General features: G+C 38.4%; 3 protein-coding genes across 9 annotated transcripts; all 3 read left to right on the top strand.

Moving 5' to 3' along the window:
• Window positions 1-1,230: 1,230 nt before the first annotated feature.
• On the top strand, window positions 1,231-5,797 carry LOC308076617 (H-2 class II histocompatibility antigen gamma chain-like). 2 transcript variants are annotated; one of them, XM_080417040.1, is made up of 9 exons: window positions 1,231-1,431; window positions 2,815-2,987; window positions 3,824-3,921; window positions 4,074-4,103; window positions 4,223-4,309; window positions 4,499-4,574; window positions 4,699-4,902; window positions 5,014-5,073; window positions 5,166-5,797. In XM_080417040.1, exons 1-9 carry the CDS (start codon window positions 1,343-1,345, stop codon window positions 5,171-5,173), a joined length of 825 nt encoding a protein of 274 aa, XP_080273166.1. In that variant the 5' UTR covers window positions 1,231-1,342; the 3' UTR covers window positions 5,174-5,797. The 2 variants fall into 2 exon arrangements, with proteins under 2 accessions (XP_080273166.1, XP_080273165.1); XM_080417039.1 differs by having other exon boundaries at window positions 1,232-1,431; window positions 5,154-5,797.
• A 583-nt stretch (window positions 5,798-6,380) lies between these two features.
• LOC308076614 (H-2 class II histocompatibility antigen gamma chain-like) lies at window positions 6,381-17,188 on the top strand. Of its 5 annotated transcripts, none has more exons than XM_080417034.1 (10): window positions 6,381-6,437; window positions 7,297-7,520; window positions 8,579-8,751; window positions 9,096-9,193; window positions 15,425-15,454; window positions 15,566-15,649; window positions 15,876-15,951; window positions 16,076-16,282; window positions 16,434-16,493; window positions 16,580-17,188. In XM_080417034.1, exons 1-10 carry the CDS (start codon window positions 6,396-6,398, stop codon window positions 16,585-16,587), a joined length of 1,002 nt encoding a protein of 333 aa, XP_080273160.1. In that variant the 5' UTR covers window positions 6,381-6,395; the 3' UTR covers window positions 16,588-17,188. The 5 variants fall into 5 exon arrangements, with proteins under 5 accessions (XP_080273160.1, XP_080273159.1, XP_080273158.1 ...); XM_080417033.1 differs by lacking the exons at window positions 15,425-15,454; window positions 15,566-15,649; window positions 15,876-15,951; window positions 16,076-16,282; window positions 16,434-16,493 and adding exons at window positions 9,344-9,373; window positions 9,491-9,574; window positions 9,750-9,807; window positions 9,932-10,138; window positions 10,289-10,360 and having other exon boundaries at window positions 16,591-17,188; XM_080417032.1 differs by lacking the exons at window positions 15,425-15,454; window positions 15,566-15,649; window positions 15,876-15,951; ... (1 more) ...; window positions 16,434-16,493; window positions 16,580-17,188 and adding exons at window positions 9,344-9,373; window positions 9,491-9,574; window positions 9,750-9,807; ... (1 more) ...; window positions 10,289-10,352; window positions 10,454-11,101 and having other exon boundaries at window positions 9,099-9,193.
• A 2,119-nt stretch (window positions 17,189-19,307) lies between these two features.
• LOC308076618 (H-2 class II histocompatibility antigen gamma chain-like) lies at window positions 19,308-24,489 on the top strand. 2 transcript variants are annotated; one of them, XM_080417042.1, is made up of 9 exons: window positions 19,308-19,537; window positions 20,699-20,871; window positions 22,324-22,418; window positions 22,565-22,612; window positions 22,706-22,789; window positions 23,103-23,178; window positions 23,335-23,532; window positions 23,664-23,720; window positions 23,805-24,489. In XM_080417042.1, the coding sequence occupies exons 1-9, from the start codon at window positions 19,449-19,451 to the stop codon at window positions 23,810-23,812; spliced, it is 828 nt and encodes a 275-aa protein (XP_080273168.1). In that variant the 5' UTR covers window positions 19,308-19,448; the 3' UTR covers window positions 23,813-24,489. The 2 variants fall into 2 exon arrangements, with proteins under 2 accessions (XP_080273168.1, XP_080273167.1); XM_080417041.1 differs by having other exon boundaries at window positions 19,311-19,537; window positions 22,321-22,418.
• The last annotated feature ends 340 nt before the right edge of the window (window positions 24,490-24,829 follow it).

Raw genomic sequence — 24,829 nt, 5'->3', positions numbered from 1 at the left:
AAGGATCTCTTGTAAGACAGTTTCGTGCAGAATGAAGATCAGTTACATTTTTAAAGGCTTGAAAACTGATGAAGGATTTGTCTGTTAGATAAAAATCTTTTTTGTTTTGGTTTCACTTATAATTTAGTATAAAGCCAGTTGTACAGGTTACTGAACGTCGAAGGAACTTCTCTACCACATATGATCATGAATAGAGTCCTTGTCATTTATTTTTGTCTGTCTATTAGTGTTTCAGGTAACCTAAGACAAAAGAAAATTTGTGTCCTAGAATCATATGGCTTTCAGAATTTTCTAGTTGGATCTTTGTCATTGGGGAACGCCCTGCAGAACAAAGGGGAATTTGCTGTTCTAGGAAGTGTAATAAATAAACGTGATATGAGTCATCATTAATGCATCCTTTTAGGCCAGGGATGACCTAACAGTACATTCCAGACTGATCTAGTCTTGGATTAGTATCACATAGTATCATAAATCTATCATCTATCATTCTGTCATCATTGCCATTGTACATCTTACACCTTTCTTGAGTTGTATAAGATGATTCTGTTAAAGAGAAAGTCATTTAAAGTAATCTCTTCACTGTTCCACTTCACAGATAGATGAATTTGCATTAAGTCACGCAAGTGGGTTATTATGATTTATCTGACAGGTTATTTGTTTTGGTAATTATAATACCAAGAACAGATATTCAGTTTGTGATAGTGATAAGATTAAATCAGAAGATTTATTGTAATAAACCTGTAGTCGTGGAGTACAGCTTGATTTATTAGTCCTGGATACACAGTAAGTTAACAACAAAATGAATTTAAAAAACGGTAAGTTGAACAAAAAAAGTTTATCCCGATTATTATTAAGCCTTTTTTCTGTAAGTTAGGCCTGCTTGCCCATTTAATTAAATCCACTATTCCACGCATTATTGTAATAACCATGTTTTTAGTGGAATCTACATTCAGTAGCTACAGTTGGTTGTTAATCCTGGATTGTTTAGTCCTGTACACACACAGTTAGGCACCAATGAACAAAAGACAATTACTTTTTTATTATTACTATTTTTGTTGTTCTTAATATTAAGACTTTATTAAGTGCGTAGGTTAGGCCTGCATTAAATCCACTGATGTCTGCCTCCGCCAACAAGTGATGATGCTCCAGTCAGCCAATGACAGCCCTAGTCATTTATTTTCAGCCTAATCCACACCTCGAACTCGGGGACTTTCCAGGACTCTGCACCTTTCACTTCACTTTTCCTTGGAGTCTGTCTCGCTTCCGTATTTACAAGGATATAAGATCCATCAGACGGTGTCCTCCTAGTTTTATTGAGGACCTTGACAAGAGCTTGAAGAACATGGAGACTTCTCAGGAGCATGCACCATTGGCCTCTGGGAGCCTGTCAGGCAGTTCGGAGGCCCTTGTCCCCACAGAAACAACCAGAGGGTGAGATACGCTTGATATATTTACAAAATCCAGATAGACCACTGAAATTATCAATCAATCATGATAAAGGATATTCCATGTTTTATTCAAAAGTACATTTACTGATGATAAAGACTGAAGACTTGTGTAACCAGATAACAATGTAACTCTTTTTGTAGTTTATTTTGGTGATAAAAGCTAAAAACAACTTATAAAAAAAAGATGACTTTAAAATGTTTTTAAAAGTTTTTTGTTTAATCCGTTTTTAGATAAGGAAAACAAAAGTAAGGAATACTGAGCATAACATACAATAACAAAACATACAGTAGTAGGACTAAAATAAAACAAAAAACACAATCTAAATATAAAATAAAATGTCAGTCTTACATAACAAAATATTAAAAGTTTTCAATTAGTGGAGCCTGAAGAATTGTCTTGCAATAAGCGAAGGTGTCTGCATAGCAACTAGTGATGTCTCTAATATTATTGGTTCAAAAATATGCAGCAGAGAAAAACGTAGTTTCTATGTAACTTTTTTTTGTACAAAAATATATACATTACGGGTGTGGTCACACAGAACTTTAATTCTGCCTATGAGGGCGTATTCTGCCAATGCTTTTCAATGGAAACAGAGCGATTGTTTGGGGCGGAAATCTGCGAATGACGGCAAACCATTGGCAGAATCCACCACATACAGGTATGCAGAATTAAAGTTCTGTGTGACCGCACCCTCAAGAAGGTAAACTAAGCTGAGATAAGTATTTTTTTATGTTTATGTTTTTGTCAGTTTTTTCATTTAAATTGCAAGGGGAAAAAAGTCAGGCAAAACAGAACATAACTTACAATAACAAAAACATACAATAGTACAATAACAAAATGTGACATAATGTAAATGGGGTAGGGTTCAAAGTTTTAAAATAACAAATAGTGGAGATCAAGATTCTCTTGAACTAAGAAGGTGTCTGCCTAGCAACTAGTGATGCCTCTATTATTGTTCCAAAATATGTAGCTGAGAAAAGCGTAGTTAGGGTGTGGTCACACCGAACTTTAATTCTGCCTATGCAGGCAGATTCTGCCAATGCTTTTCAATGGGATTATTGAAGCCCATTTCACCACTGACATTTATTTTTATGCACGATTACCATTATACATACAGTATATCTCAGTTTTCAAGGTTCTTTTTTTCCCCTAATTGTGGGGAAAAAAGTAATTCAATGGGTGAAAATGGACTTCAATAATTGTAAGACTTTTGGATTGAAATGTACTTAATATTTAAAAAAAAAAGTAAAAAGCTTCCTTTGTTACACTACCCTGTTTTCTTGCTTTTCCCCCACATCTTTCCAACTTTCCAACAAAAATGTTTTCAAATCAAATTAACATGTTCACATTTTCCTCTGTCACTAGTGTTTCCAACAAACGTGCATTCAAGATAGCAGGACTGACCACACTGGCCTGTCTGCTACTGGCCAGCCAGGTGTTCACTGCCTACCTGGTCTTCAACCAGAACAAGCAGATCGATTCACTGCAGAGCAACGGTGAAAACATGCGCAAAGAGCTGAAGAACACCCGATCCCAGAGTAAGGAAATAAAAAATTCTACAGGGGCCAAATAAAATGATGGTTTTGTTTATGGAAGATGGGCAGTATCGCAAGGAATATTAATATTATATTAATATTAAACTGATAATAACTGTATTTATTAAGAATGGTAGCTGGTATAAATTCAATATCTTGAGGGGTTTTATTTCAGGAGATATGAATATGAATATGAATATTGCGAAGCAAACAGCAGATCAGAGAATGTGGAGGCTGTAGGACATGAAACTAATCTTTGGGGGAGGAAATGAAAAGGGAACGGACTGGAAATGTTGCAGAACTGGACTGAATACTGCTGTAGATACCATACATTTGGTATGGCCTCTGGATTGAAGTAAATATCTAAAAGTAATAATGAACAAATACTAATATTAATAGAGAAAAATATGAATAAAGGCATTTGATGACTATGTACATATTGAGTACATCTATATGTGTCCTGAATATCAGTTCATGCTGGTCTTCCATCCATGACATTAATTCACCAGGTCACTGGTCATTCTAGCGCTCTAATCGAGTTTGACCTGGTAGGATAGAAAATCAGCAGGACTTACTGAACGGCACAAAATAGTGGAGGTGGAAACCACTGTGTACATTCTAGTCTGATCTCGTCCTGGATTATGATAACATAGCATTCTATCATTCTGTCATCATTGCCATCATATATCTTATCTCTTGACCTGGGTCAGACTTGTGATCCAGAAACGGTCTGGTTGATTTGTATTGGTACATTGATAGACCAAGAGGAGAGATCTCCACCCTTCAGTCTGGTGTCAAATTCCCTGATTAGTCTGTCAATCTCCTCCCATTCTTCCCAGCAGTGCCAGCTGTCCAGATGCGTATGCCTATGCACAGCATGCCTCTGTTTATGGACTTCACTGAGGACGAGGCTGTGGCTGACACTGAACCCATGACGGTACTTTGATCAAACTGTCACTATGTGGCAGAAACTTTTTAAACTGAAATAAAGAAGGCAGAAAAAAAAGAAATAGTCATATAATAAATAAACTGTTCTACAGTATGATTGGTCATTTTCAGTCTTTTAATATTTGTATTCTATGCCACCAGAACCTGGAGCAGGTGAAGGATCTCTTGCAGGTGAGTCCATCATGCTAGTGGTCAGTGGATGCCCTTATAGCATTAACATAATTCTTCTGTACTTGTAGATTTTCTTTGTAGTACTGTAGATTAACACAACTTGTGTTTGTGTTTCTCACCAGAATTCCCAGCTGCCCCAGTTCAATGAGACATTCCTGGCCAATCTGCAGAGCCTGAAGGAACAGATGGAGGAGAGTGAGTGGAAGGTAACGTGCATGTACACTGTGTACACACACACACACACACACACACACACACACACACACACACACACACACACACACACACACACACACACACACACACACACACACACACACACACACACACACACCAAGCCTACAACCTGTGACCGATGTTCTTATTATATGTGTAAAACATATTGTTTTCCACAGGGCTTTGAATCCTGGATGCGTCACTGGCTGATCTTCCAGATGGCCCAGCAGGCCCCTGCACCCCCCACCCAGAAAGGTAAATGCCCCTAAATGTGACGAAAACCCACATAGCCAACATGGCACCACCAATCAGACAGTATAATCTCCACTGAAAATCTTGTTAACCTATCTTCCAACACCGTACTCTCTCCATCCCTCAGCCCCTCTCCTCCAGACTAAATGCCAGGTGGAAGCAGCTGTCCAAACTCCAAGAAAGCTTGGGGTCTACAAACCCCAGTGTGATGAGCTTGGTAACTACTTGCCCATGCAGTGCCATCCCAGCACTGGGTACTGCTGGTGTGTGGATGCGAGCGGATCTAAGATTGCTGGTAGCAGCATCCGTGGCAGACCCGACTGTAACAGAGGTAGAGAGTCAGCATATTAAATCTATGTATACCACTAAAGTTAAAAATACATATATATTAAAGTATAATTTTGTATGTTTTCCATGTGTTCTGTTCATTTCTCCTGTGTAGCCGCTCGTCACATGATGGCTTTCCCCAAGAGGATGCAGCTGAAGGCCTTCAGCGATGGTGGTGAGCATTTCAGTTTAAAACTCTGCACAGCAATTTGTTCTTCATTTTAATAGCTAATGCACATAATCATCTTTCTGTAGCTCTTCTTTCAGATGAGTGAGAGAACTCGACCAGACTTCCTTCATCGACTAATCTTTCCAGATAGATCAGAAGTCAGACTTATTTTAGCTTCATACAGAAATATTCATGACACTTTATCATCAACTCTATCATTTAATCTAAGTTTTAACATATAATGATGCCAATAAATAACAGAAGCTGCTCTCATTGCAATCGTTTTTTAGATTCTAGTTTTGTGTGATTGTTCTAACTAATTAACAATGGTCCTCTTTTTATTTCTTGAAATTGTAACATACATAATACACAGTGCTTGATAAAAGATATTGAATGTGGGTTTACACTCTCCGTCAGTCCCTTCTCACTGTGTGAAATGTCTGAATTAAAGGGAATGGAAGTGTGTTGTTTTATACTTTACTTCATTGTACGGAGGTACAGTACATTATGTCGACGAAGATTGTTTCCTTCTCACATCCTCTAGCTCTGACTGCCAATTGTTGTAATGAATCTATTCATATAAAGTATGAATTTAAGTGATAAAGCGTAACAGCAGCAATGATACTAATCTACTGGACTGTATGATACATTTTGTAATTGTTGTCAATTCTTACTATGTAACTAACATTGGCAGTGCTTTTTAATTTGAAAATAAAACACCACTGTAATATTTGAGTAGTCAGCCATGTTTCTTTTTTGCCTCATAAGTCATTAACCCTCATAATCTCCTTCTGTGTGGCCACAAGTCATTGCAGGTCACATTCACTTAATAGGTACAGCCAAGTAAGGATATCTTAGAAGACAGTTTTGTGCAGAAGATCTGACAACTAAAATTAATGTTTTTGTACGTTGTAATTGTTGTTTAGTGGGGATTTGTCTGGAAGTGGCATGAACCCTACTCAACAAGAACCCTAGTAAAAAAATAACATGCTACAGTAAATGATCATGTAAGTAGACCACAAAGAAAAACAATAGTGGCTACAAAGTAACTAGTATACCATGTAAATATCAAACCTAGTAGCATCTGTCTTAACAACATGCTATCTAAACAACATAGCCTACTGTACATCTGCATAATCTAACTAGCATCTATCAAAAAGTAGGCAACAAGAAGGGATACAAGGAAGGAATGAGGAGTGCTATAGGGCTCAGGTATGAGGAGGTGACCTTTCAGACTGTAGCAGTAAGTGGGGAGTGAGTCTAGAGTCACAATTGAGGTGGTGAGGTCATTGAGGAGCTATAACAGTGATAGGAGAGTTTGAGCAGACATGACAGAGTCAAGGAGTCTGACAATCTTCTCATATGACAAGGTACGCCCACGCCCTAAAGTCTTTGCATTGGTTCTGTGAAGCTGTTATTTTTTTAAATACTGAATTGTTTACGCTCCGTTTTAGCCCATTCACAGAATTGATGTCACCAGACGTACAGTAACAGTAGCTGGAGATCTCTGATCATCTGGCTATGCAAGACCAGGTAACTTGGTCAAACGAAAATTGTTTCGTAGAATCATATAGATTTCTGACCTTTTCTAGTCTGCGCTGCGTAATAGGGGAACATCCATGAGCAGAACAAAGGGGATCTTGCTGTTATTCTCGGAAGTATAATGACTAAATGTTATTGGAGCCATCATTAATACACTCTGTGAAGGGAAGTTCAATAGACCACTTTTTCCCAAACAGTGGGTGGGGACCCATCTTTGGGTCGCGGAACAAATTTTTACGTGGCACAAAATGACACGTTGTAAGCTTGTAGATCTGCTATTTTCACTAGTTTTCTAATAATCTCTTGACTTTTCCACTTTACGCACCAATTTGGGTTGTAACTGGGCTATTATATTATGATTTATCTCAAAAGTTAATTTAAAATCATAAGCATTATTGTAATAACCATATCATGTAGTTAGTGGAATCTACGTTCAGTACAGTTGATTGTCAGTCCTGGATTGTTTAGTCCTGGACACAGTTAGGCTTGACCAATGAACAAAAAGACAATTACAAGTTTTTATTATGACTTATTATTGCTATTTTTATTGTTGTTGTTGTTCTTCTTAATATTAAGACTTTATTAAGTGCGTAGGTTAGGCCTGCATTAAATCCACTGATGTCTGCCTCTACCAACAAGTGATGATGCTCCAGTCAGCCAATGACAGTCCTAGTAATTTATTTACAGTCTAATCCACAGCACCTCGAACTTGGGGACTTTCCAGGAGTCTGCACCTTTCACTTCTGTATTTTCAAGGGTATAAGATCCATCAGACAGTGTCCAGCAAGTTTTATTGAAGACCTTGATAAGAGCTTGGAGAAAATGGAGACTTCTCAGAAGTATGCACCACTGGCCACTGGGAGCCTGTCAGGCAGTGCGGAGGCCCTTGTCCCCCCAGAAACAACCAGAGGGTGAGATACGCTTGATATATTTACGTAAACAACTAAATCCAGATAGACCGCTGAAATTATCAATCAATCATGATAAAGGCTATTCCATGTTTTATTCAAAAGTGCATTACTGATGATAAAGACTGAAGACTTGTGTAGTTTATTTTGGTGATAAAGGCAAAAAAAAGAGAGAGAGAAAAATATGACTTAATTTTTTTTTCTTTTTTACGTTTTTTTTTTGTTTAGGGTGCGGTCACACCGAACCTTGATTCTGCCTATGTGGCGGATTCTACCAATGCTTTTCAATGGGAACGGAGCGGTTTGTTACCATTCGTGGATTTCTGGGAAAAAAAAGCTCCGTTCACCTTGACCACGCCCTTACGCCGTTTTTAAATCACAGTTACAAGAAAACAAAAGTAAGAAATACTAAGCATAACATACAAGAACAAAACATACAGTAGTAGGACTACAATAACAAAAAAAAGACATAATCCAAATGTCATACCAAAATATTAAAAGTTTTAAAATATTAGTAGGGTGCGGTCACACCGAACTTTAATTCTGCCTATCCGCTGGATTCTGACAACATTTTTCAATGGGAACCGAGCGGTTTGTTGCCATTTGCGGATTTCCGCGAATGTTTTTGTCTTCATATCAGTTTTTAAATTACAATTGCAAGTGGAAAAGAGTATGGCAAAACAGAACATAACTTACAATAACAGAAACATACAATAGTACAATATAAATTTGAAATAATGTAAATAGGGTTAGGGTTCAAAGTTTTAAGATAACAAATAGTGGAGATTGAAGAGTGTTCGCAATTCTCTTGAACTAAGAGAAGGTGTCTGCCTATAGCAACTAGTGATGCCTCTATTATTGTCAATAATAAAATCAATAATTGTAATACTTTTGGAATGAAATGTAGCCTACTTAATTTGCCTTTTTTAAATACTAAAAAGCTTTCTTTGTTACATAATTCTGTTTTCTTGCTTTTCCCCACATCTTTCCAACTATTTTTATTGACAATCATTTTTTCAAATCAAATATAGATATATGTTCACATTTTCCTCTGTCACTAGTGTTTCCAACAGACGTGCATTCAAGATAGCAGGGCTGACCACACTGGCCTGTCTGCTACTGGCCAGCCAGGTGTTCACGGCCTACCTGGTCTTCAACCAGAACAAGCAGATCCATTCACTGCAGAGCAACACTGAAAACATGCACAAAGAGCTGAAGAACACCCGAACCCGTAGTAAGGAAATAAAACATTATACGGGGGCCAAATAAAATGATGGTTTGTTTATGGAAGATGGGCAGTATCGCAAGGAATATTAAACTGATAATAACTTTATTTATTAAGAATGGTAGCTGACTAGCTGGTATACATTCTATATCTTGAGGGGTTTTATTTCAGGAAATATGAATATGAATATGAATATTGTGAGGCAAACAGCAGGTCAGAGAATATCAAATAGTTATAATAAACAAATACTAATATTAATAGAGTATTAAAATATTAATAAAGACATTTGATAACTATTCAGTCTGGTGTCAAATTCCCTGATTAGTCTGTCAATATCCTCCCATTCTTCCCAGCAGTGCCAGCTGTCCAGATGCGTATGCCTATGAACAGCATGCCTCTGTTGATGGACTTCACTGAGGACGAGGCCGTGGCTGACACCAAACCCATGACGGTACTTTGAGCAAACTGACACTATGTGGCAACTTTTAAAACTGAAATAAAGAAGGCAGAAAAAAAGAAACTGTCAAATAATGAATAAACTGTGCTACAGTATCATTGGTCATTTTCAGTCTTTTAATATTTTTGTACTATATGTCACCAGAACCTGGAGCAGGTGAAGGATCTCTTGCAGGTGAGTCCATCATGCTAGTGGTCAGTGGATGCCCTTATAGCATTGACATAATTCTTCTGTACTTATATATTTTCTTTGTAGTAGATTAACACAACTTGTGTTTGTGTTTCTCGCCAGGATTCCCAGCTGCCCCAGTTCAATGAGACATTCCTGGCCAATATGCAGAGCCTGAGGGAACAGATGGAGGAGAGTGAGTGGAAGGTAACGTGCATGTACACACACACACACACACACACACACACACACACACACACACACACACACACACACACACACACACACACACACACACACACACACACACACACACACACCCAAGCCTACAACCTGTGAACGATGTTCTTATTAGTGTGTATAAACATATTGTTTTCCACAGGGCTTGATGCTGATCTTCCAGATGGCCCAGCAGGCCCCTGCACCCCCCACTCAGAAAGGTAAATACCCCTAAATGTGACGAAAACCCACATAGCCAACATGGCACCACCAATTGGACAGTATAATCTCCACTGAAAATCTTCTTAACCTATCTTCTAACACCGTACTCTCTCCATCCCTCAGCCCCTGTCCTCCAGACTAAATGCCAGGTGGAAGCAGCTGCCAAAGGTGGAAGCGTGTGGCCCGGGTCCTTCAAACCCCAGTGTGATGAGCTTGGTAACTACATGCCCATGCAGTGCCATCCCAGCACTGGGTACTGCTGGTGTGTGGATGCGAGCGGAACTGAGATTGCTAGTAGCCGCATCCGTGGCAAACCCAACTGTAACAGAGGTAGAGAGTCAGCATATTAAATCTATGTATACCACTAAAGCCAAAAATACATATATATTAAAGTATAATTTTGTATGTATTGTATGTACAGCAGCCATGAATGACCACACTAAGGGTTTTCCATGTGTTCTGTTCATTTCTCCTGTGTAGCCGCTCGTCGCATGATGGCTTTCCCCAAGAGGATGCAGCTGAAGGCCTTCAGCGATGGTGGTGAGTATTTCAGTTTACCATTAAAAACTCTGCGCTGCAATTTGTTCTTCATTTTAATGGCTAATACACATAATCATCTTTCTGTGGCTCTTTTTTTCAGATGAGTGAGAGAACTCGTCCAGACTTCCTTCATCAACTAATCTTTCCAGATCTATCAGAAGTCAGATTTCTTTTAGCTTCATATATATTATACAGAAATATTCATGACACTTTATCATCAATTCTAGTTTTAACTTAAATGATGCCAATATAACAGAAGCTGCTCTTATTGCAATTGTTTTGTAAAATTCTACTTTTGTATGATTGTTCTGACATATTAACAATGGTCCACTTTTCATTTCTTGATATTGTAACATACATAATACGCAGTGCTTGATAGACCAACATTATCGAATGTGGGTTTACACTCTCCATCAGTCCCTTCTCACAGTGTGAAATGTCTGTATTAAAGGGAGTGGAAGTGTGTTGTTTTACTTCACTTCGTTGTACGGAGGTACAGTACATTATGTCGACGAAGATTGCTTCCTTCTCACATCCTCTAGCTCTGACTGCATTGTTGTAATGATTCTATTCATATAAAGTATACATTTTGTGATAAAGCATAACAGCAACAATGATACTAATCTACTGGGCTGTGTGATACTTTTTGTAATTATTGTCAATTCTTTCAATGTAACTAACATTGTCGGTGCTTTTTAATTTAGTCAGCCATGTTACTTTCTTGCCTCATTAGTCATTAACCCTCATTCTCTCCTTCTGTGTCATTGCAAGTCATTTGCAGGTCCCAATCACTTTTGTGCTGAAGATTTGAAAACTAGAATGAATATTTTTGTACCTTAATTATATAATTGTTGTTTAGTGGGGATTTGTCTGGAAGTCAGATAAAACATAACTCTTTGTTGTTTTGGTTTCATTTTGTAACCAGATGCCTGTCAGATACAATATACAGCTAATTGCACTGGCAACTTAATCTTTAAGGGAATTATCTATGTATTGGTCATAAATAGATTAAGATTTATTGCAATTTCCTTTTGTCTATTTGTTTATTATGACTGATGTTTCACAATTTAATCATTTACAGTAGCTGACATTCTTATACAGTGCAACTTACTCAGAGTAAGTGGCATGAACCCTACTCAACAAGAACCCTAGTAAACAAATAACATGCTACAGTAAATGATCATGTAAGTAGACCACAAAGAAAAACAATAGTGGCTACAAAGTAACTACAAGGTACATATCAAACCTAGCATCTGTCTTAACAACATGCTATCTAAACAACATACTGTACATCTGCATAATCTAACTAGCATCTATCAAAAAGTAGGCGACAAGAAGGGATACAAGGAAGGAATGAGGAGTGCTATAGGGCTCAGGTAGAGTCTGAAGAGGTGACCTTTCAGACTGTAGCAGTAAGTGGGGAGTCTAGAGTCACAACTGAGATGGGGAGGTCATTGAGGAGCTATAACAGTGATTAGAGAGTTTGTGAGCAGACATGACAGAGTCAAGGAGTCTGCTGATCTTATATCACAAGGTACGCCCTAAAGTCTTTGCATTGGTTCTTTGATGCTGTTACTTTTTTAAATACTGAACTGTTTCCACTCAGTTTCAGCCCATTCACAGAATTTATATGTCACCAGAAGTAACCGTACTATTAATATTATAGTATTAATTATAATATATATTGCGTACTAATGTACCAGACTACTAGTAGGTGGAGATAAAAAAATAAGTAGTGAAAATAGCAGATCTACAAGCTCACAACTTGGCGCGAAGTGACGCGTTGTGAGCTTGTAGATCTGCTATTTTCACTAGTTTGGGTCCCGGGCAAAAGGGGTCTTGAGCTAAAAGGTTTGGGAACCACTGGACTAGATCACTGGTTCTCAGACTTTTTATCTCAAGCCATATTCAACCCATGAATGACATTTTTTTTTAACATAAATATGGGTCTTCTACCCAAACATGGGTCCCGATCCAGTGTTTGGGAACCACAAGACCAATAACGGTATGGCTTCCCTGTGCAATCTGTAGCTGCGGATGGATAGCAAGTTTGTGCAGTTTGTGAACGATGCCAGAGTGTCTGGGCTATGGAGCCTAATATTTCTGATCAGTCTGGAGCTGTGTGGAACCCTATATTTGGGCTAATATTTGATGATGTGAGGAACTCCATATTTGGGCAAGATTTATACTGGGGACATCCTATCCTATTCTACATTAAAATTGCCTAATGAGTAGGTTGGGTGGGTAGGTGCCTGGGTAGTTGGTTGGTGGTGGACTACCACAGCTGGGCCCCCCGTCAACCGTCAACCGTCAACCGTCAAATGCACATGGAGTCAAACACACGTACAGTATATGGAGAATTTCAACATGCACTGATGTCAGACGTAAACCATTCAACATTAACTGATGTCAGACACAACAGAAGTGGCCCCAGGGGCCCTGTGGATCGGCGGTGCAACATAGGCCTCCTAAGTACATACATTGCAACCCAGTCTCTAGGTTGGAACGTTAATTTTGACATATATATGACATAGAAATATGAATTGTGTCACTTTTCCTCAACCTCAGATTCTTTTCCACTTTACAGACCAATTTGCGTTTTGTAACTGGGTTATTACATTATGATTCATCTTAAAAGTTAATTTAAAATCATAAGCATTATTGTAATAACCATGTAGTTAGTGTAGTCTACGTTCAGTACAGTTGATTTTCAGTTCCGGATTGTTTAGCCCTGGACACAGGCACCAATGAACAATTATGTTTGTATTATTATTACTAATTTTTTTAAATTTTTGTTGTTGTTTAATATTAAGACTTTATTAAGTGCGTAGGTTAGGCCTGCATTAAATACACTGATGTCTGCCTCTACCAACAAGTGATGATGCTCCAGTCAGCCACTTAGTCAGTTCAGTCTAATCCACAGCACCTCGAACTCAGGGACTTTCCCCAACCCTTTCACTTCACTTTTCCTTGGAGTCTCTCTGGCTTCCCGTATTTACACGGGTATAAGATCCATCAGACAGTGTCCAGCAAGTTTAATTGAGGACCTTGACAAGAGCTTGGAGAACATGGCGACTTCTCAGGAGCATGCACCACTGGCCCCTGGGTGAGATACGCTTGATATAAACAACAAAATCCAGATAGACCACTGAAATTATCAATCAATCATGATAAAGGCTATTCCATGTTTTATTCAAAAGTACATTTACTGATGATAAAGACTGAAGACTTGTGTAGCCAAATAATAATGTAACTATTTTTGTAGTTTATTTTGGAAAAAAAACGAAGAAAAATAAAAGATGACTTGAAAAAAATCATCTTTTAACATGTTTTTTGTTTAGGATCACACCAAACTTTGATTCTGCCTATGCGGCGGATTCTGACAATGCTTTTCAATGGGAACGGAGCAGTTTGTTGCCATGTGCAGACTTCTGCAAAAAAAACGCTCTGTTCCCAATGAAAAGCATTGGCAGAATCCGCCCTCATAGGCAGCATTAAAGTTCGGTGTGACCACACCCTTAAGCCGTTTTTAAATCACAGTTACAAGAAAACTAAAATAAGGAATACTGAGCATAACATACAATAACAAAACATACAGAGAAGGACTACAATAACAAAAAAATAACATAATCTAAATATAAATGAAATGGCATAGGCCTACCAAAATATGAAAGGTTTTCAAATATTAGTGGAGCCTGAAGAATTGTCTTGCAATAAGTGAATAAGATGTCTGCATAGCAATCATGTCTCTAATAATTGGTTCAAAATATGAAGCAGAGAAAAACATAGTTTCTATTTACAGTATGTAACTTTTCTTAGGGTGTGGTCACACCGAACTTTAATTCCGCCTATGTGGCGGATTCTGCCATTTATTTTTATTTTCTGCACGATTACCATTATACATATCTCAGTTTTCAAGGTTCTTTTTTTCCCCTCACACATATGTGAGATAGGTAGGCTAATTGTGAGAAAAAATAAACAATTCAAACCAAAAAACATTTTTTTTAATGGCTGAAAATGGACTTCAATAATTGTAATACTTTTGGATTGAAATGTAGCCTACTTAAAAAAATATGTAAATAGTAAAAAGCTTTCTTTGTTACATAACCCTGTATTCTTGTTTTTGCCCACATCTTTCCAACTCTTTTTATTGACAATCATTTTTTCAAATCAAATTAATGTGTTCACACCATAGACTGGTTCACACTTCCTCTGTCACTGGTGTTTCCAACAGACGTGCATTGAAGATGGCAGGGCTGACCGCAATGGCATGTCTGCTGCTGGCCAGTTTTTCAGCAGGTCAGAGAATGTGGAGGATGTAGCCTAGGACATGAAACTAATCTTTGAGGGAGGAAATGAAAATGGAATATTAATAAAGACATTTGATGACTATGTACATATTGAGTACATCTACTGTATATGTATCCTGAATTTCAGTTCAGTAGATAATGGTTTTCCATCCATGACATTAATTCACCAGGTAACTGGCCATTCTAGCTCTCTAATCGAGTTTGACCTGGTAGGATCGAAAATCAGCAGGACTGATTAAACGGCACAGAATAGTGGAGGTGGAAACCACTGTGGAAACCACTGTGTGTACATTCCAGTCTGATCTAGTCCTGGATTACCATAACATAGCATTCATTGCAGTCATCATTGCCATCATACAGTATATCTTATCTCTTGAGCTGTGTCAGACTTGTGATCCAGAAACTGTCTGGTTGATTTTACTGGTACATTAATAAGACCAATAGGAGAGATCTCCACCCTTCAGTCTGGTGTCAAATTCCCTGATTAGTCTGTCAATCTCCTCCCATTCTTCCCAGCTGTGCCAGCTGTCCAGATGCGTATGCCTATGCACAGCATGCCTCTGTTGATGGACTTCACTGAGGATGAGGCTGTGGCTGACACTGAACCCATGACGGTACTTTGAGCAAACTGTCACTAGGTGGCAGCAACTTTTTTAACTGAAATAAAAAAGGCAGAAAAAAAAGGAACAGTAAAATAATAAATAAACTGTTCTACTGTATGATTGGTCATTTTCAATCTTTTAATATTTGTATTCTATGCCACCAGAACCTGGAGCAGGTGAAGGATCTCTTGCAGGTGAGTCCATCATGCTAGTGAGTGGATGCTCTTATAGCATTGACATATTCTTCTGTACTTATATTTTCTTTGTAGTAGATTAACACAACTTGTGTTTGTGTTTCTCATCAGAATTCCCAGCTGCCCCAGTTCAATGAGACATTCCTGGCCAATCTGCAGAGCCTGAAGGAACAGATGGAGGAGAGTGAGTGGAAGGTAACATGCATGTACACACACACACACACACACACACACACACACACACACACACACACACACACACACACACACACACACACACACACACACACACACACACACACACACACACACACACACACACACACACACACACACACACACACACACACACACACACCCAAGCCTAGCTACAACCTGTGAACGATGTTCTTATTTTGTGTAAACATATTGTTTTCCACAGGGCTTTGAATCCTGGATGCGTCACTGGCTGATCTTCCAGATGGCCCAGCAGGCCCCTGCACCCCCCACCCAGAAAGGTAAATGCCCCTAAATGTGATGAAAACCCACATAGCTAACATGGCACCACCAATCAGACAGTATAATCTCCACTGAAAATCTTGTTAACCTATCTTCTAACACCGTACTCTCTCCATCCCTCAGCCCCTGTCCTCCAGACTAAATGCCAGGTGGAAGCAGCTGCCAAAGGTGGAAGCGTGTGGCCCGGGTCCTTCAAACCCCATTGTGATGAGCTTGGTAACTACATGCCCATGCAGTGCCATCCCAGCACTGGGTACTGCTGGTGTGTGGATGCGAGTGGAACTGAGATTGCTAATACCCGCATCCGTGGCAAACCCAACTGTAACAGAGGTAGAGAGTCAGCATATTAAATCTATACTATACCACTAAAGTTAAAAATACATATATATTAAAGTATAATTTTGTATGTATTATATGTACAGCAACCATGAATGACCACACTAAGGGTTTTCCATGTGTTCTGTTAATTTCTCTTGTGTAGCCGCTCGTCGCATGATGGCTTTCCCCACGATGATAAAGCTGGAGGCCTTCAGCGATGGTGGTGAGTATTTCAGTTTACCATTAAAAATGTGTTCTTCATTTTAATAGCTAATACACATAATCATCTTTCTGTGGCTCTTTTTTCAGATGAGTGAGAGACTCGACCAGACTTCCTTCATCAACTAATCTTTCCAGATCTATCAGAAGTCAGACTTCTTTTAGCTTCATACAGAAATATTCATGACACTTTATCATCAATTCTATCATTTAATCTAAGTTTTAACATAAATCATGCCAATATAACAGAAGCTGCTCTTATTGCAATTGTTTTGTAAGATTCTAGCTTTGTATGATTGTTCTTATTTCTTGACATTGTAACATACATAATACGCAGTGCTTGATAGACCAACATTATCGAATGAGGGTTTTACACTCTCCGTTAGTCCCTTCTCACAGAGTGAAATGTCTGTATTAAAGGGAGTGGAAGTGTGTTGTTTTACTTCACTTCATTGTACGGGAGGTACAGTACATTATGTCGACGAAGATTGTTTCCTTCTCACTTCCTCTAGCTCTGACTGCCAATTGTTGTAATGAATCTATTCATATAAAGTATTAATTTAGTGATAAAGCATAACAGCAACAATGATACTAATCTACTGGACTGAATGATAAATGTTTTAATTATTGTCAATTCTTACAATGTAACTAACATTGTCGGTGCTTTTTAATTTGCAAATAAAACATAACTGTATCTTTTTTAGTAGTCAGCCATGTTACTTTCTTGCCTCATTAGTCATTAACCCTCATTCTCTCCATCTGTGTGCCCACAAGTCATCGCAGGTCACATTCACTTAATAGGTACTGCCAAGTAAGGATATCTTAGAAGACAGTTTTGTGCAGAAGATTTGAAAACTAAAATGAACTAAAATGAATGAAAATTAAGTGTTGTTTAGTGGGGATTTGTCTGGAAGTCAGATAAAACATAACTCCTTGGTGTTTTGGTTTCATTTTGTAACCAGATGCCTGTCAGATACAATATAAAGCAAATTGCACTGGCAACTTAATCTCTAAGGATCTTATCTATCATATGCTATCTAAACAACATACTTTACATCTGCATAATCTAACTAGCATCTATCAAAAAAGCAGGCAACAAGAAGGGATACAAGGAAGGAATGAGGAGTGCTATAGGGCTCGGGTCTGAAGAGGTGACCTTTCTTACTGTATAGCAGTTAGTGGGGAGTGAGTCTAGAGTCACAATTGAGATGGGGAGGTCATTGAGGAGCTATAACAGTGATAGGAGAGTTTGTGAGCAGACATGACAGAGTCAAGGAGTCTGCCGATCTTCTCAAATGACAAGGTACGCCCGTCCTAAAGTCTTTGGTTCTGTGAAGCCGTTATTTTTTTAAATACTGAATTGTTTCCACTCAGTTTTAGCCCATTCACAGAATGTATAGGTCACCAGACGTAACAGTAGGTGGAGATCTCTGATCAGACTAGGTAACTTGGTCAAAAGGAAATCATTTCGACTTTTTCTAGTCTGTTCTGCGTAATAGGGGAACATCCATAAGCAGAACTAAGGGAATCTTGCTGTTCTTCTCGGAAGTATAATGAGTAAATGTTATTGGAGCCATCATTAGGGAAGTTCACTAGATCACTCTTTACCAAACAGTGGGTTGGGAAAAAAACACAACTTTTCATCAATTAAAAACAATTCCAAAATGTTTCAAAAGTATTACATAAATAACATTTCAAAAGTTTAAGAACTAGTGAAAATAGCAGTTGCGCGAAGTGATGCGTTGTGAGCTTGTAGATCTGCTATTTTCACTAGTTTGGGCCCCGGGCAAACGGGGTCTTGAGCTAAAAAGTTTGGGAAGCACTGCACTAGATCACTGTGCAGATCACTTTAAAAAATTGTAGTAAACGGAAACAAAAAATATTTACATAAATATGGGTCCACGACCCAAACATGGGTCCCGACCCAGTGTTTGGGAACCATCTGTAGCTGTGGATGGATAGCAAGTTACTACGTGCAGTTTGTGAACGATGCCAGAGTGTCTGGGCTATGGAGCCTAATATTTCTGATCAGACTGAAGTCTGGAGCTGTGTGGAACTCCATATATGGGCTAATATTTGATGATGCGAGGAACTTCATATATGGACAAGATTTATACTGGGGACGTCTTATTCTATCCGATCCTATTCCTATATCAAAATGGCCTAATGGGTAGGTGGACCACTACCGTTTGGTAGAGTTGGTCAGTCGGTGGACCACCACGTCGGGGCCCCTGTCAAATGCACATATATGGAGTCAAATGCACCTATATGGAGATTTTCAACATGAACTGATGTCAGACACAACCGAAGTGGCCCCAGGGGCCCCGTGGATCGGCGGTGCAACATAGGCCTCCTAAGTACATACATAGACGCCGTAAAAATATGAATTGTGTCACTTTTCCTCCACTTCAGATTTAAACTAATAATCTTTTCCACTTTACAGACCAATTTGCATTGTCACTGGTTGTAACTGGGTTATTATATTATGTTATATCTTAAAAGTTCATTTAAAATCATAAGCATTATTGTGATAACCATGTAGTTAGTGGAATCTATGTTCAGTACAGTTGATTGATAGTCCTGGAATGTTTAGTCCAGGACACAGTTAGGCACCAATGAACAAAAGACAATTACGTTTTTATCATTATTACTTATTATTACAATTTTTGTTGCTGTTGTTCTTAATATTAAGACTTTATTAAGTGCGTAGGTTAGGCCTGCATTAAATCCACTGATGTCTGCCTCTACCAACAAGTGATGATGGCTCCAGTCAGCCAATGACAGCCCTAGTTATTTATTTTCAGTCTAATCCACAGCAACTCGAACTCGGGGACTTTCCAGGACTCTGCACCTTTCACTTCACTTTTCCTTGGAGTCTGTCTGGCTTTACAAGGGTATAAGATCCATCAGACAGTGTCCAGCAAGTTTAATTGAGGACCTTGACAAGAGCTTGAAGAACATGGAGATTTCTCAGAAGTATGCACCACTGGCCACTGGGAGCCTGTCAGGGAGTGCAGAGGCCCTGGTCCCCCCAGAAACAACCAGAGGGTGAGATACACTTGATATATTACTTTATTTACAAAATCCAGATAATAATAATAATAAACCTTATTTATACAGCACCTTTCATGACATAAATGCAGCTCAAAGTGGTTTACATAAAATAAAATAAAACAAAAATGCTTTACAGAAAAAGCAACACAATTCAACAACAAAGCAGAAAAAACAACATTGAAACACTTTAAAACAATGGCATAAAAATAAAGGCAGGAAGATAATGAAAAAAAGATAGACCGTTGAAATGATCATTTATTCGTGATAAAGGCTATCCCATGTTTCATTCCGATGTACCTTTACTTTTGAATTAAACATATTATTAACGCACGCACAGACGATGGACGGACAGAGATTTTGCACATTCATAATATATATATATATATATTTTTACATGTTTTGACTTATCACTGATTTTTTCATTATAATGACAACAAAACAGAAGTAATTAAAACAACATACAATAACAAAAGCATAGTACATCAATCTTTTTTTAAATCAAATAATGTAAATAAAAATAAAGCCGGTATTACTTGTAAAATATTCAGAAAGCTTAAAAATACAAAGTAGTGGAGAGTGAAGAGCAGTCACAATTCTCTTAAAATAAGGGAAGGTGTCTGCCTAGCAACTAGTGATGCCTCTAATGTTATTGGTTAAAAAATATGTAGCAGAGGAAAACGTAGTTGTTATTCATATAACTTTTCTTAAAAAAAGAATGAAAATGAAAATATTATATTATTTCAAATATTTCAGTTACTTATCACACAAAAATGAGAAGAAAAAAAAACAGCACAACACAGGATCAATAACAAAAGCAGAATACAACATACAACACAAACAACAAAATGTTAAATCATGTATCAATTTTTTAGTTTTTTTTGTTATTTTGTTAGTTTTAGTTAACTATAATCTTGCTTTATAACTCAGAATTTTCTGATATTTTTTCCCTCACAAATGTAATTGCAAAAAAAACTTTTTAATACAATGGGCAGAGATTGGCTTTCATATTTGTCAAACTTTTGGATTGAAATGTATTTAATTAAAAAACAACAGCAGCATAGCCTAAGGGAGAAATATTTTTCACATCTTTCCAATTTATTAAATTGACATTAATGTTTTATAACAGTTTACATTTTCCTTTGACTGTGCCACTAGGGGTTCCAACAGACGTGCATTCAAGATAGCAGGGCTGACCACACTGGCCTGTCTGCTACTGGCCAGCCAGGTGTTCACTGCCTACCTGGTCTTCAACCAGAACCAAAAGATCCATTCACTGCAGAGCAACAGTGAAAACATGCACAAAGAGCTGAAGAACACCCGCACCCGGAGTAAGGAAATAAAACATTGTAAAAAGGGGCAAATATATTGATGGGACGGAAGTACCACAGGGAATAATAACAACTTTATTTATTAATAATAGTAGTAAATATTCTATTTCTTGAGGCGTTGTTGTTTTCAGAAGATGTAAAAACTATATTGCAAGGTCACAGTATTCTTCAGCAGGTCAGAGGATGTGGAGGCTGTAGGACATGAGTCTAATCTTCGAGGGAGGAAATGAAAAGGGAACGGAGCAACGGACTGTAAATGTTGTTGAACTGGTTTGAACACTGCTGTAGAGAGAATAGAAGAGAGATTTTGTTACTTGATTCAATTTGATTTGATTCGGTATGCACTCAGGGTTCGAGTAAATGTCAAAAAGTAATATATAATACAAATCTAAATAGAGAAAAATATGAATAAAGACATTTGATGACAATGTTTATGTTATAATACAGCTCTATCAGTTCATTATCAGTAGTTCTGGTATGGTGTTTTTACCTTCCTACCATGGAGTGTCCTAGTGTCCATGTCATTTTAGCTCTCTAAAATATTTAGACCTATATGATAGTCTTCAGCAGGACTGACTGAATGGCACAGAATAGTGGAGGTGGAAACCACTGTGCTACATTACAGTCTGATCTAGTCCTAGATTATAATAGCATAGCATTCATTCTGTCATCATTGCCATCATACATCTTACCCCTTGAACTGTGTCAGACTAGTGGTCCAGAAAAGGTCAATTAGATTATACTGGCACATTGGCAGACCTAGAGGAGATATCTCCACCCTTCGAAGTTGAAATCAATCATATACAGTACGTATACTGTATCTATATATGATTAGTCTTTTAGTTTTTAGAGTGTCTTATGTATCAATGTCTGTTCTTAGTTGTTATGTTTGTCTGTGCAAGACAAAGGACCACAATTGTATTTTTGTCCTTCACGTATTATCTCGCTGAAAAGTATGTATTTCATGTATACGATTAGCCTGGTAAACCCTCCCTCCAGAAATCTCATTTGTATTTTATTTCAGGAGTGAGTCTGGCATGAAGGCTTGTATGGGCGTTTCTAGTGCATTACCAAATAACCGAGCCAATCAGCGTCCTCGCTCATTGTTTTGTGATTGACAGCGGGGGTAGGCCAATCAGGTGGAACCCGAGTGGTTCACACGTCATTAATCAATACACCTTTCATACAAGCTGCTCATTAACATCAAAGACAAACCAATTACTCCTGGTGATAATCACTGCAGCCTAAAGTGGCTTAATTGGACATCAAAGGGCCACTTGGACATCAAAGCTACATTACTCCCGCCCAGCTCCAGCCCACAGCCAAATTGCCCATATAGGTCTGCAGGCCAGACTCACTCCTGGAATCAAATGGAAATGAGATTTCCAAATCATGTCCAAATCACAAATCTCACTCAATAGTCTGTCAATTTCCTCCCATCCTTCCCAGCAGCAACAGCTGTCCACATGGGCATGCCTATGAACAGCATGCCTCTGTTGATGGACTTCACTGAGGACGAGGGCAGTGCTGACGCCAAACCCATGAAGGTACTTTCATCAACAAACTGTCAATAGGTGGTAGTGAACTGAAATGAAAAAGGCAGAAAGAATGAAGCTGTCAAATAACAAATAAAACAATGAATGTATTAATTGGTGAATATCAATCTGTTAATATTTTTGTTCTATGCCACCAGAAACTGGAGGACACTGCTTTGGAGGACAAGGTGAAGGATCTCTTGCAGGTGAGTCCAGCATGCATGCCAACCAGTTTACATTGACAAACTCTTCTGCATTTGTAAATTTTCTTTGGAACATGACTTGTGTTTTCTCACCAGAACTCCCAGCTGCCCCAGTTCAATGAGACATTCCTGGCCAACCTGCAGGGCCTGAAGGAACAGATGGAAGAGAGTGAATGGAAGGTAATGTGCATGTACACACACAGCCATAGCTTATGAGTGGCCCTAACTCAATGAAAAAAAAACGGATCTATAAACTAATAACGTGTCGTGCTGCAATTAAAATGAAGAACCCCCAGCTTGCACAGTCTATGTGTTAAAGTTTCACTGAGCATGACATGTAACCGTGACTGTGACGCCCACTGCTACTAATAGTTAGGATGGGTAAATTGCAGAGGACAAATTTGCAAACGTGCAGTGACAAAAATACCCCAAAGGAGTGGGGACTAAATTATGAATTATTATAATGTGCATCTAAACATATTGTTTTCCACAGGGCTTTGAATCCTGGATGCGTCACTGGCTGATCTTCCAGATGGCCCAGCAGGCCCCTGCACCCCCTACTCAGACAGGTAAATGACCCTAATTTGAGGTAAACACACATACTGTACTGTAGCCAACATGGCTTCCACTGAAAATCCTGTTAGTGTTGCTGCTTTACGCTGATGATCAATAATAAGTTGTTATTAACCTGACTCCTATCCTCTAACACTCTCTCCATCCCTTAGCCACTGTCGTCCAGACTGAGTGCCAGAGGAAAGGATCTGGAAAAATGTTGCCCGGGACCTACAAACCCCAGTGTGATGAGCAGGGTCGCTACAAACCCAAGCAGTGCCATCCCAGCATTGGGTACTGCTGGTGTGTGGATGGGAGTGGACGGGAGATTCCTCAAACCCGTTCCCGTGCCAAACTCGACTGTCAGAAAGGTAATGAGAAATTCAGCATCCATCCACCAACAAAATGTCATTTTGTATTGATATTGTTTCACAGTTTGTGCAGCAGCCATGAATGACCACACTAAGGGTTTCCATGTGTTCTGTTAATTTTTCCCGTGTAGCCCCTCATCGCATGATGGCTTTCCCCGGGATGATGCTGAAGGCCTTCAGCGATGGTGGTGAGCATTTCAGTTTACCATTAAAAACATTTGTTCTTCATTTTAATTGCTAAAATAATCATCATTCTGTCGCTCTTTTTTCAGACGAGTGAGAGAACTCGTTCAGATTCAACGGCATCTGACTTCATCAGCTCTTTCTATCAGAAGTCAGATTCCTCTGAGCTTCATATACAGGAATGTTCATGATTTATCATAAATGCTATATTTTAATCAAAGCTTTAACATAACTGATGCCAGCCGAACCAACAGTATAACTTGTAGACCACAAGCGAGTCTTATCCATTGCAACTAGATGTAAAGCATTGATGCTGCTCTTTTTGCAATAGTTTTGTACGATTTTCTGATGTATAACAATGCACATGTTGGTCCTCTTTTTATTTCTTGACATTGTGACATACATAATACGTTTGATCAACCTAAATTACTGAATGTGGATTTACACTCTTCATCAGTCCCGTCTCACAGTGTGAAATGTCAGTGCAGTCTAAAGGGAGTGGATGTGTGTTGTTTTACTTCATTTCATTGTACGCAGGTTCAGTAGGCCTACATTATGTCGAAAAGATCGATTCCTTCTCACATCCTCTCACTGCCAACTGTTGTATACCGAATCTATTCATATTGTAAAGCAATAAAGTGATAATGCATAACAGCAACAATTACTGATCTACTGGACTCGGACTGTGTGATTTGTAATTGTTGTACATTTTTACAATGTAACTAATTGTCAGTGCTTTTTTAATTTGCAAATAAAACTATTTGTTTGTAGTCAGCCATTTTACTTTCTTGCCTCCTCCATTCTCTTACTGCCCACAAGTCATATTTGTCATCGATGCTGGGAAAGAATGGTTTTGGTTTCATTTTGTAACCAGGTGACTCAGACCGTCTGATAACATACAAAAGCTAATCACACAGGCTAATGAATCTCTAAGGTTCTTATCCACCACATATTGATCATGAATACAGTAATTGTAAATTATTTTTGTCTATTTGTCTATTTTAATTGGTGTTTCACAATATAAAATGTAGGCATTTAGCAGATGCTCTTATCCGATCACTTAAGTGTGCCAAATCTGAGTTGATGGCATGAACCCTAGTCAACAAACAACTGG

Source organism: Gymnoscopelus braueri, assembly GCF_963280865.1.
Source record: "Gymnoscopelus braueri genome assembly, chromosome: 20".
NCBI lineage: Eukaryota > Metazoa > Chordata > Actinopteri > Myctophiformes > Myctophidae > Gymnoscopelus > Gymnoscopelus braueri.
Note: the sequence above shows the minus strand (reverse complement) of the source record. Positions and strands in the feature narration are given on the sequence as shown.